The sequence below is a fragment of the Egretta garzetta genome, unplaced genomic scaffold (assembly GCF_000687185.1).
Source record: "Egretta garzetta isolate BGI_Z169 unplaced genomic scaffold, ASM68718v1 scaffold15, whole genome shotgun sequence".
Lineage (NCBI taxonomy): Eukaryota > Metazoa > Chordata > Aves > Pelecaniformes > Ardeidae > Egretta > Egretta garzetta.
In genome coordinates this window covers 2,754,588-2,766,886 of record NW_009259798.1, presented here as the reverse complement: position 1 = coordinate 2,766,886, position 12,299 = coordinate 2,754,588, and the positions used below count along the sequence as shown (strand labels likewise).

Below are 12,299 nucleotides of genomic sequence, written 5' to 3'. Positions count from 1 at the left end.
ACGCTCTTGTAGATGACAGCCATGGCTTCATTAACACAGCTCAGCCCTGACATCACAGATAGAACATATCATGATCTTATAATTCCAATGCAATAAACCGCTATTCAATCGTTACTGCAGGGCTCTGCCAACCTTGCTCATAGCACTTTACGTAGCAGATTGAGGAACATGGAGAACCCAAACATTTCATCACCCTCCTTTCTCTGCATGCCCTGTTCACGTGCCATGGCCAGAGGCAGCAGCTGATAGAGGGGACAGCTTGTTTCATAAACAAGCTGCATTAAATATTCTTCCATACATTATAAAGGTCAGGGGAGTCGGGGCAGCCATAAGGTGACTCAATATATCTATGTCATGGGATTGATTTCACAAGAGAATTAGAAATCAATGCCTGGAGTTTAGGGGCTAAAAGCCTTTCACCTTTAGGTCACCAGTTCACATCCACTCAGTTTGGTAGTGACTTAAGGCTGTTACCCTCTGAAGATTGTTTAATCAGACGGTATTTGATTGTATCTGGAATTTTATCATATGCATTTGCTTGAATTTGCTCACACCACAATGATCAATTGCCCATAATTTAAAAAGCTCTTTCACAGTAAGGACCTTGTGGTCAGAGGAAGGACCTTGGACTAAAAGGGTATGAAACCTGACCTACCTTCTCACTGGGGAAACAGTTCCTTTGGATCAACAGTGAGCTTGTGCTAGGGATAAAGAGAGGACTTCAGGATGGAAGACTATCCATCTAATATTTGATAATCTAATATGTCATAATCTAATCTTTCATAAATTGGCATAAAATTTTCTTCCTGTTTCTCTTTTAAATAAGTAACAGACTTTTAATTAATGTTAATATTTTTGTGGAAAGTTGGTAGCTTGCTTAAGACAAAGACTGATTATATTTTCAACTTTTCAGCAAAAGTATTTCTTCTTTTCAGTCCTACTCACAAAGAAAATGCACACAGACACTGATAATGCTCCACATTTTTCCCTCCTACTTAATACCACTCCATTTGAAAACTGAAGTCCTAAATTTAAAAAATAAATGAAATCAATATGGTCAAGCTGGAGAGCTCCGTTGTATGGAAACTCACAACTATTACAAAAGACCAACAGAACATTGTACATTTTAACAGAAGCAGCCACAGTATTTTATACTATGGTGTTTTCATCTTACACACAGCTTACAATGCAAGCAAACTAATCTTTTCCTCTGTCATTCTGACCTTAGAGACCCATTGAAGAAAAAAAAAAAGGATTTCTTATTCCCTGCTAGAAAGTGGGCAGCTGTTTGGTCTTTGGGGAAGGAAAATGATGGGTGAATAGATGCTTTGTTTGTCATGAGAGACTCTCCTCAAGGGTGAGAACTGGGGAAAAAACCCAAAAGTGAAAAAACTTTTGGGAGTGGTACACGTTAGCTGCTTTTATTAGGAAATAATAAATATTACACTATCACAGAAGTGCTTCCTCCATCTAAGCAATCCTTTAGGTTTCCTAAAGGCAAAAAGCTGAATCTGTTTTGCAGAGTTGTTAAGCCTGTGATCTAACCTGATTAACAGGAGCATATGAGGTACATGCTCAGACACGGAGAACTTTCTGCTTGTCAAAAATACAGTCTTTTCCAGGAAATAGGATGTTTTTCTATGAAATAATACATCAATTGTAAAAATAAACATAAGAACCTCCAACAGAAATTACTTTCAAATTACAAGCACATATGCCTTGACAACTTATTAGCATAATCAATAAATTAGCACATGCCCCAGGGGCATATAAACAGCCCCTAATGGGAACAAGACCATAAGTCAAAAGCTGGCCTGGAAAATACCACGACATTTCCTGTTTTCTTCTGGAATTTTTGTACACTCGCTCCACAGGCACCTTCACAAACATATGCAGGCAGACCATGAGAAATCAGGAAACTACTGGGTAGACCATCAGTGTCTTTTCCCTTCAAATAAATTAATTTGGAAAAAAAAATCTACAGTACTGAGGAACAGCTGCCTTACAAAAACGCAGTGTATTCAGAGAAAAAGCATGAAATTAAAAAATAATGGGCTTGAAAGGTTAGAAGTGATGTGCCTGTATCACCAATAAGCCTTACCAAAAATATGGGATAGACTGTGACTCATGATGACAGCTCATTTCAATTAAAAATGAATCCAATTCAATTTCCCTCTAAACTTAGAAAGGCTCGGAAGGACCACTTTCCATGTTGTTTCAAAAGGCCAACATGTTTGAAGGAGAACAGCCTAAATTCAAACCACCAAAAATAAGCCTTCTATACTGTCTTTAAAAATATGACAATAAAAAGAACTTCCCTTCCTCATATGAAATGATTTCAACTTAAATCTCTCACAAGACAGAGGTCACCGTGTTATACTAATAGAGAATTTAAAGCAAGAATGGTTTTGTCTTTTATCTCACTATGTGTCTGAAACTGTGAGACTATTCATGTCTACTTCTAATTTTATTTACCCTGATTTGACTTGCATCAGTGTATGAAAACCAGAATCAAATAATCATTTTTATCTACAGTATGATCTATGGTATGATTAGTATGATACCCTCATGTCAATAAGATACATTGTGGTTTTTCATTAGATTAGGGACTGGGAATGTTATTTCATTTCCAGTTTCCAGATGAAGACTTTGGATTTTAAAGTATGTAAGGTCTTTCACATTTAAGCTTGTTATACAACACATAAAAGTCATCCTACAGAATTACTAAAATTCTTTGCAAAAGAATGTGATTCACTGGTGTTTAAGTGTATAACATCAGCCAAAAAAAAAAAATTTAAGTGGTTTCAGGAAACTAAAATGTATTAAATAAGCAAGCTGAGGATGCAAGTAGCATAAAAACCTCTCCATTATGTTCCTGTTGCCTTTTTCTGTTCTTGTTTAGCATGCAATTAACAAATACACTACTTCCTCTCTGCTAACAGCCTAAGGAGCTTAAGCTGTTAATAGTGCTAGCACTGAATGACTTGAGTGGTACAACATTCCTGTCTTTATCTTTAAAATGACAACACGTGGGTGATTTACAGCCCTCTTAATTCTTTTACAATCACTGGTAAAACGTACTGTGGCCAATCCAACTCTGCAAGATCACATGAGGAAAGAAATTACTGTACATAGAATTACATTACGCACCTTCACACTACTCTGTTATCCCAAATGCCCTGAAGAGTTGTTCAGACTGAGTTCATGTCATATCCCTCAGTGTTTGTGAAAGAAAACAGTTAAAAGACATGACAAATGTTTCCTTTCTGCTATTTAAAGCTCGGACTAGTACACAGATATATGATGCAGCATTTTTTGGTTAACTAACTAAGAAAGTAATATATAAGAACCTGAGAGTGCCTGATTGAAAAAGCAGTTATCCCTCTGATTATATACCACCTGTCCAAATATAAAAACTATGCCATTTTAATAATAATATTCAGTTAATAGATTCACATGATTGCAGTTCATCCCTATTTGGGTTGATTTGGATGAGGCTAACGGCCATCAGAAAGGCTTTAATAAAAATAAATTGAAGGAGACATAGTTAGACTTCTAAACAGATGAAAAGCAAGAAATTGAAGTATCCTACAAACAGAATTATTCAAACACACAGCATTACCTGTTCGCACATATAGGAAAAATTTCAACTTATAATCATTCATATCTATTTATATTGTGATAACAGCAAAAAGTCATAGGTTAGGATCCAGAACCCATGCTATTGTTCAAACACAGTGGAGAACATTACCCCTATCTCAAAGAGATGAATCAAAAAGGCCATAAGTTTTTGTAGTCCAAACTATCATCAAACTGTTTACATGTGTATGGTAGCCTGAAAGTTCCACTTGACAGACCTACAGTCTGTCCGTGTTGCTATTTGGAAAGCTAAAATAGGGACAGGCAGTAGTTAAACTAGTCCAGTTACCAGATGTGCCGTTCCAGCAACTAGGACATAAACTGATTGGACAATGACTTTAGCCTTGGACTAACAGATAGAAGGTGACGAAGCATTTCTAATGAACTGGCTCACTCTGTATCTTTCCAAAGCAAACATAGCCAGCTCTGAGTCGTTATCTTGTGCATCACCAGTGAGCATTACCGTAGACATGGAACGGAAATAAGGTCTGCTGAACTCACTCTGCAAAAAAAGATTAGCTATTAATTGTAGCCCACAGAAGAATCTACTTACTGCAATCACAGACACTTACCCAACAGGGCATTGCGCCCATTGTCATCTGGCAGGAACCTTTTATCCACAGCACACACTAAAAGGTGATCAGGTAAATTTGGTGACTTTGCACCAACAAGTAAAAACCCTGATGGGACCTCAATATGTTCATTGGAAATGGAAACCAGTCTCAAATCTTTACCAGCCTGGCAGAAACCTGGAAAAAATCAATTCAACATATTTTAAGTTGACAGGGTTTTTTTGTTTAATACTCACAATTGTCTTCATTAAAGGACTTCCTACATTTTTAATGAAAAACAAACTTGTATCCTTTAAGGTCAAGGGCAAACTAAGAGATAATTTTCTTCCCTGCCTTTTGGTCAGCCATAAACAGATGCTACCAGTACAATAAACAATAAAAAACTTGAAAATGGACAGTGAAGTTTCTCTTAGTGATGTTTTGCAGCCTACATATTTATGGGACTGTTTACTAACATTGTCATAACTTAGGTCAGACATTCAAAAACTGAGATAATATTTCTCAACATCTGGTGAATTTCACTGGCTTTTCCTGTGTTTTTGAATATTTTTTGCAGGAACATTGAACGAGTTACGCTTTAAACAGGAAAGAGCGACGATAAAGCCATAAGAATTACGACATTCATTTTAGCAAATGCCATGCCTGCAAACTCAACCTTTTAAAGGTCGCATTGCCTAAGAGAACAGAAGTTCTGTCCTCATGCCAGGTGTTCCAACACAAATGCTTATCTGACGCACTGGGCAGAGACACTGTCAAATATTAAGAGCAACCAAGAGCAATCCAGCTTTTTCTGGCAGGTAATGAACACTGACATTTTTAGGATTTCTATATCATATAGATTATCACATTCTGATGAATTATAGGGGAAATGGCCCCAATCCTACCCTTTTAAGTAGGGCAAATGCTTTCTGACAGCATGTTTAGTGCATTTCTTACCATCAGTAGTGCAACATCCTTCTGGGGGAGGCTTCATCTGGTAAGAAACAGGAGGACTACTTGATTCTGAGCCTTCTTCCTCTTCCTCTTCTTCTTCTTCTTCATTATCTGCTCTGCTGCCTGCTACAAATTATCATAGCATAAATGATTTAGACAACAGAAAACGCTGGCAGCAAACCAATGAACGAACAGGGTGACCCAGTTACAGAAAGTATTACAGCAAACTGGATTCTCTCCTCTTGACAATGACTTCACTGTTGCCAACTCTTAAGATATTTGCTGTTTCCTTAAAGCTCCAACTTCCACTCATGCCTACAACAGAATGTCTTTCATTAAAAAAATAAAGCTTTTAGCTCCTGTGCAAAAAAAAACATTCAAAAGCATGACCCAAGTGTACCTGAGAAAGTAAAAAAAAACCTAAAGGACAAATAAAATGAAGTCTCAATTTATTATTTTTTTAAATCTCGTTATTTTTAAGCTAACCTCACAATTTTTAGAGGCCTCACTCCTGGTGTTTGAACTCTTGCTGATCACAACACTGCAACTGTATCCTTTGTTTATAATATTAACAGCCAATATAAACCTGAAGCCATTACTTCTTAGCACTTTAGAATGTCCTGGCTACAGTCCAAGCACAGATTTTATTAATTAGGTATTGACCATGTCCTTGATGTTGTACAGGAAACTGAAGAAACGGTTCCTGCTTGAAACTAGGCTCACCACAGATGATGCCACAATAAGAACACCTAATTCTCAGCCCGTCTGTCTCCTACCAGAATCCAGAGCTCTGAGTAAAGCACTGCGCTCCCTGTACAATGTCAAGGAAAGGCAGGTGTATAGGAAGACACTTCACAGCAGCCTACACGTGGACTCTGCTTGTTTAGCAGGCAATACTGAATGCCGGAGAGAATACATGATGTAGGCTTCATTTTTAGAGGGCTTTAGGTGTTTCTTCTTCAGAGTCTCTGCTGTAAACCACTTTTCTGGTGCACTGTCTATCTAAATCAGCATTTTTACCTGACAGCTTGCTTGTTAACGGAATTCACCTGCATGTTATTGGTGTATGTTTCAGCCTTTCAACTAGAGACTACTTCTAAGACAACACTTTTTTTCATGCAATAATGCAACAGCTCCAGCAAAACATAATGAGGAACGACTCCATTCCCTCTTATGGCTCAGACACACTCAGGGCAAATGGAACAAAGCTGGCAAGCAAAGGAGTGCAGCTAAATAGTAAATGGGGAGAACACTCCTACAGACAGGACTGATGAAAATTTCAGACCAGATCCAGCCTTACATACCAGAGAGATAGGACACGGGTACTAAGTGAACCCAGTGGGGCTTATGCCTTAGGCTTCTAGCTTCTTGGCTTCTGTAGGGACATGCTGGCAGCAAACACAAAGAATTTTCACTAGCAAAATTGGGTGGTGAAGGGCTGCAGGTACTTGAGGATCAGCAAGAAGACAAATAGCTGTTTGGACTTGGGCAAGTAAAATAGCAGTTAGGCTCCTACATTATTCTGTTGATGCAGCTTTTAGTCTTGAAACAGAAAACCAATGAAGCACACTGTAGTCACCCTCCAAAGCTCAGTGACAACTGGACACTGCTTCAACTGACTTTGGATCAGGCACTCAGAATCCCATAGGATATTCATCAGGGATTTTTTTTTTCCTATGACCCTCCTCAGAATATGTTTTTATTTTATTGACAAATTATTGTAGAATCAGCTAAACAAATACTACAGGATAAATGAGAATTCGGAGGGAAGCTGAAGAAAGTAAATCTGGAGTTTGAAGATTTGTCTCTACAGGTTATTAAGACTTAACACCCCAATCTAGAAGAGGATTTGAAGGGTATGTTTCCTGCTAAGCATCTAAACATCAAACTTCACTCCTGGTGCACACAGATAAGGACAGAATGTTAAACATGACTGGTTTTAGGGCGTAGTCTAAAGACACAAATGCTGAAAGTGAACAAAGGGAAAAGTGAAATTCTTCGTCTTTGCCATTGAAGTCAGGGTGAGTTAAGTGTTGTGACTTAACTCTGACTAACAACAAAATGCCCTGCAAAAGGGGTGAGTCTGGCTTTCTTCTCTTTCCCCATGCTCCCAGCCATGGAAGTTCCTTCCTTCCTCTTTGTGCCAGCTCTGGCACCTACTGGAGCCTGTGTTGAGCCATCCCAGCTTGCTAACCTAGCAGAAAACTAACTAGGCAAACAAATGACCAGGTTTTTTTACTGGGTTTATGTACTAAATTAGGTCACTGGAAGATCCAAAAAATGCCAAAATTGATGAAAAGGGGGAAAATGGGAACATATTGCTAGGAAGAGAGCAGAGGGAGAAGGATTTTCCCCTTCGGGCAGTGGTAAACTCAGCCATAACAGGTATTTTCACACAAAAAAGAAAAAAGAAACAAGAAATGGAAGTGGAGACTAAGAAATAGGAGAGCTACAGCACTTCCAGGTCAAAAATGAGAAGAGTACAAGAGCAAACAGGTACCTATAATACACAAGAATAAGCTGCTGTCACCTGTAAAAGGGCATCATTAGGGTTTCTGCTGCTTGTTTTTAAAAAGATCTACAGTTTCTTCTTCCATTTTACTTTTAAAGCAGGGCCCCTTCAAAGGACTCTATGTTTGCATGTGTTCCGCATCTTCTATTCCTAATCCCAAAAGAACACACAATCAAACACTCAAAACCAGAGACAAGATGATGGCAAAAGTGGACAACCACAATTCTTCTGTTGTATGTTACAGAACTAGGCAGTCAGCTGACGTAACTTGATGGAGCACCATTAGACCAACAGACATACTGTGAAGATTTTGTCCATATTTTATTGAATTAAAATGTATTTAAAAAAACATTGTTTGCTTTAAGGAACTCTTTTCAGTTCCCACAAAGGATTTATTAGACCTTTATGCTTAGACAGTTGTGATTAGACATTTCACATGGAAAATTCTTCTCTCCTTAAGGTATAATTTAAGTATAAGTTAAGTTTTGCAAATATTTGAGTATACATATATTTTTTTCTCAGTGGGACTACTCATAGGGCTGATATTATCTGCAAACTGATTGCAGTGCCAGGGCTTAAATCAACAGCCGCAAAATGGGGCTGACATGAACAGACAGCCTCCCTTAAAGGCAGAGGAAGGAAGAAACCTGTTAACCACAGACACAAGTTTGCTAAAAAAGTTCACATCGGAACGTGGTGCTGCTATCAGAGCTGAGTACACCACCAGCTGCCGCACTGCTGCTCTGCATTGCTTTGCCATGCTGCTTCCCATCCTTTTCCCACTGAAGTCCCAGTGATAACCGTGGTATAGGACTTGGATGCTAATGGAAAAATAATGCTCATCATTACTTGTGAAATCAGCTTCACACCTCTTTGGCACAAACATAATACAGAGGCCTAAGAGATGGCACCCAAATGCATCTAAGAGCGCGGGAGAAAAACAGAAGAAATATGTTTTGCATTTGAGAAATAAGATGTGATTAGAGAATTGAAATTGTGAATGTGATTGTGATTCAAATGGGATTTTGATTTCAGAAGTGAAGAATTAGATTTAAGAGTCTCACTGATTTGCACAAACTGACTTCTAATAACTGGTAATCCAGTCCACAGGCTTAATTTGTAGTTTATATGAGAATAACTAGGCAAACAGAGATATTCAAGAAATCTAAACCTGTTAGAGCCAAATAACCTTGCCTTCTATTGTAAAGAGTTTTTAATGCACATTCCTAGAAAGTTCCTGAATATCCAAACCATTTATTGGCACTTGCAGATACGTTCTGCAATTGCAAAGGCTAAGAAAATTAAGAAGACTTTAGAAGCCCCACATTAGAAATGAACAACCAGTGTGACCACAGCAAACTGCAGGCTTTTTGATAAAATGAAAAATATTTAAATGTTTAAATAATGATAATGGTTTTGGACTATTTTAAGCACTACATGAATTTGTCAGGTCTGGAGAAGAGAGGAAACACATCAATAATAAAAAGGCAGGGAAAAAAAACAGAATGAAAAAACATACTGCTATTGGATCTAAGGAGATCTCACATTATGTCTAAACCAACTTCAGTGAATGTGATACTTTTAATTTACATAGCTACAAGTAATTTTATAGGCGAATGTAATTGTATAAATTACTATAAAGGCATACATTTATAATATGTGTCTTTGTTTCACATCTAGAATGTGTAGACTGGAAAACCATACTCACTGGAAAATATGAGCTTGCAAGTTCATTGCAAAAACAGTAACATCTAGGCCAGAAGGGACCAACATGTTCATTTAACTTGTATCCAAGCACACTACAGTCTCTTTTGCCCAAATAAATTATTTTTAGGCAAAAATTACCATGATAGATATGTAATGATACTAGGCTAGTCTCAGTGGCTAGGTACTTTTTTCTGGTTTAGATGGTCATTTATGTATCAAAAGGAGACGAGACAGAAAAATGTTTTTTAAACAAAAAAATATAAACCTAAAATAATGACAAGTTACAACAGGTGATTGATAAAGCTTAAAGAAAAACATTTCTGACTGCTTTTTTTGAAAAACTGACTATATACTCAGTTATCGGGCTCTAGCAATTTTGATACTGTAATATCATTGGAGACAAAAATCCATAATATCAGCCTTATTTACCAGTGGCTGGTTTTGTTGCCAAATGCTACTTTGAACAAAATGGAAAGCCAAAACACTTGGGTGGCACTGATCCACTGCACTGCCTTGTCTAAATTATTTACATCATGTCTGCTTCACCATCCTTGCTGTACTGAGGACCAACAGGCAGCTATGACCAAGGACAGTCCGAGTATATCGCTGTGTCAGAATGCCAGGGCCAAGGAAAAACAACAATGAGAGGGAAGAACAGGGGCTTATACAAGACCCTGCAGATGGCGCTCTGCTTCAGATGCCTCCTGGGCCTCAGAGCACAGGGATTCACGTAGCTAGAAGGGGAAATTTCAATTTATGATGAGACTGGAGTACATGACGCCAGCTTGCAGATCTCTCCCAACTGAGGAACAACCTAGGAAAAACTCTATTACAGGTCCCTTCAGAGTTCCTCTTGTCTGAAACTTTCATGAAAGGAATGTTCTCTGCCAGGCTGTTGTGAGACTTTTAATTAATTACAGTTAATTCTGTTTCCATTAACTGCAAAGAAAACAGAATCAGCCCCTCAAGGTTTGTAAAGTTCTTTGAAAGCCTTGAAAGAAAGAAGTTACAGAAGTGTGAAATCGCACTTTTGTTCCCAAACAATGCGTCTGCTCCTGTAGCATCTTTCCCAACTGATGTCATGATCCATTTCGTGACATCATGGTTGGTTGCCATGGAAAATATTTAAACAACAAATGTATATTCATTATTATGTCCTATGTCATAAAAAAAAAAAAAAGAAGAAATTACTACTGATGAGTAAGCTGTGAGCAGATTTACGTTTTCAAGAAATGTTTTCTCAGCTGTTACCATGAGGTAATAGTAAAATTAATCTGTGCAAAATACTTTTATCTACTACTACTTCTTAGGCTGATTTTTTTTTTCTGTTACTGTGTATTGTTAACCATTATGCATTTTTCATTAGATATATATCTAAGCCATCTATAGCACGGTATGACAGGGGCAGTAGACCTGGTCAAAAGAAGTGAAACACCACCCTGGTGACAGAAATGGCTAAGTAATAAAATTACTAAACATAACCTTGCACCAACATGCTGGTGTTCTGCCCACACCAGTAAACTCACTGAAAACCACAAGACTACCACACATAACAGCACATGGAAACACCAAATTGTATCATGAGTTTGCTTACCAGATCTATACATTTAAACTATACTATTTCAAAGGAAAAAGACTGAGCAAATGAAACTCAGAAGGTAGGCTTCTCTAAACACACACAAAAATTCAGTGAGAAATCCCATGTATTTCGTACCAACTTGTGCAGAGAACACATCCTACATTTTTACCTTTGCAACCACAGCATAACTAAAAATATTATGCCCAAAGTAATTATAAACTTTCTTGAAAGCTAAAAATATTTCTGCTGCATTTATTCACAATGAAAATCAGTCTTAGCATATATCTTTTATAAATCTATTGTGTGTTTACCATCATTCACTATATAACTTTCAGCAGTGCATGATACATTATAGGATAACTTATGTTCCAAATCTTCAGAAATTCCTGCACACATTTAATAGAACAATTCCTAGTACTTCAATTTATGTACATTGATAAATCTGAGCAAGCAAGTGGCCTAATTTTGTCAAAATAAAAGACAATGCAGTTTGTATTTTTAATCCAAATCTAATACACATATATATATATTTGTGGATCACAAAAAAATCCAGAGAAAAACTTTAAATACTTTTGGTTTTCTGTATTCTGATGTGAAATGTGTGTGTGATAAGCATTGGGAGAACAAACAGCAGAACTGTCTTTGAGAAGAAATATAAATTCCACTTTTTCCTACCTTCCAGTGATGACAGTTGCTGTTCAGCTTCCAAATACAACTGAGAAAAGATTGGTCTGGGAACTAAGTTGTTTGAGCGGAGAGAGGCCTCAATAGAATTATGCAACACTTCTTCAAAGCGTGTTGTCTTGAGCTGACCAGCGTAAGAATTTCCCATCTTCTCAAACAAAACAAAACAAAAAAAAGAGATAAGAAGGAAAAAAAAAAAAGATATTTCAATTTTAGCACTCAGAACTCGATCACCGCACGTTGATGTCAGACTACAACATTTCTCATGAAAGAGAGAAGCTTCATTGTCCACAAAGAAAGGCAAAGGAAAAGAACATTGACTGCAGCAGTCGCTGAGCAGATCCTGCTGGTAAATTACAGGAAGTTATCTAAAAGTAACAGCTTTCTGTAATTCAGCAGAAAGGCAGCAAGCTTTGACACCTTCTTGAAGATGTGGCTAGAAGTCTGATTCGAGTAATTCCTCAGTTTATATAGCAATTGAGGTGATGCATTTTCAATAGTTGGCAATCTCATCCGTTAAACAGCCTTTCTGCTTTACATGATTTGAACAGGATAAATGTTAAAGTATCCAGGGAATAGCACAGTTTTGTGTACTTATCTTTGCATGGCCCATCATGGCTGAAAACTCATGGCTAAAGCAGCTCAACATATCTTTTAGAGGTGCTGTCTCATA

General features: G+C 37.5%; 1 protein-coding gene across 1 annotated transcript in view; it reads right to left on the bottom strand.

Annotated features, from left to right (window-relative positions):
- Positions 1–11,774, bottom strand: part of GREB1 (growth regulating estrogen receptor binding 1) — a 58,507-nt gene extending 46,733 nt beyond the window's left edge. The window contains exons 1-3 of the mRNA XM_009639815.2: positions 11,618–11,774; positions 5,148–5,270; positions 4,212–4,388 (exon numbers count right to left, since the gene is read on the bottom strand). Of these exons, the coding sequence (XP_009638110.1) occupies positions 4,212–4,388; positions 5,148–5,270; positions 11,618–11,774 (457 nt within the window). The remainder of the gene's footprint in view (positions 1–4,211; positions 4,389–5,147; positions 5,271–11,617) is intronic.
- Positions 11,775–12,299: the final 525 nt, after the last annotated feature.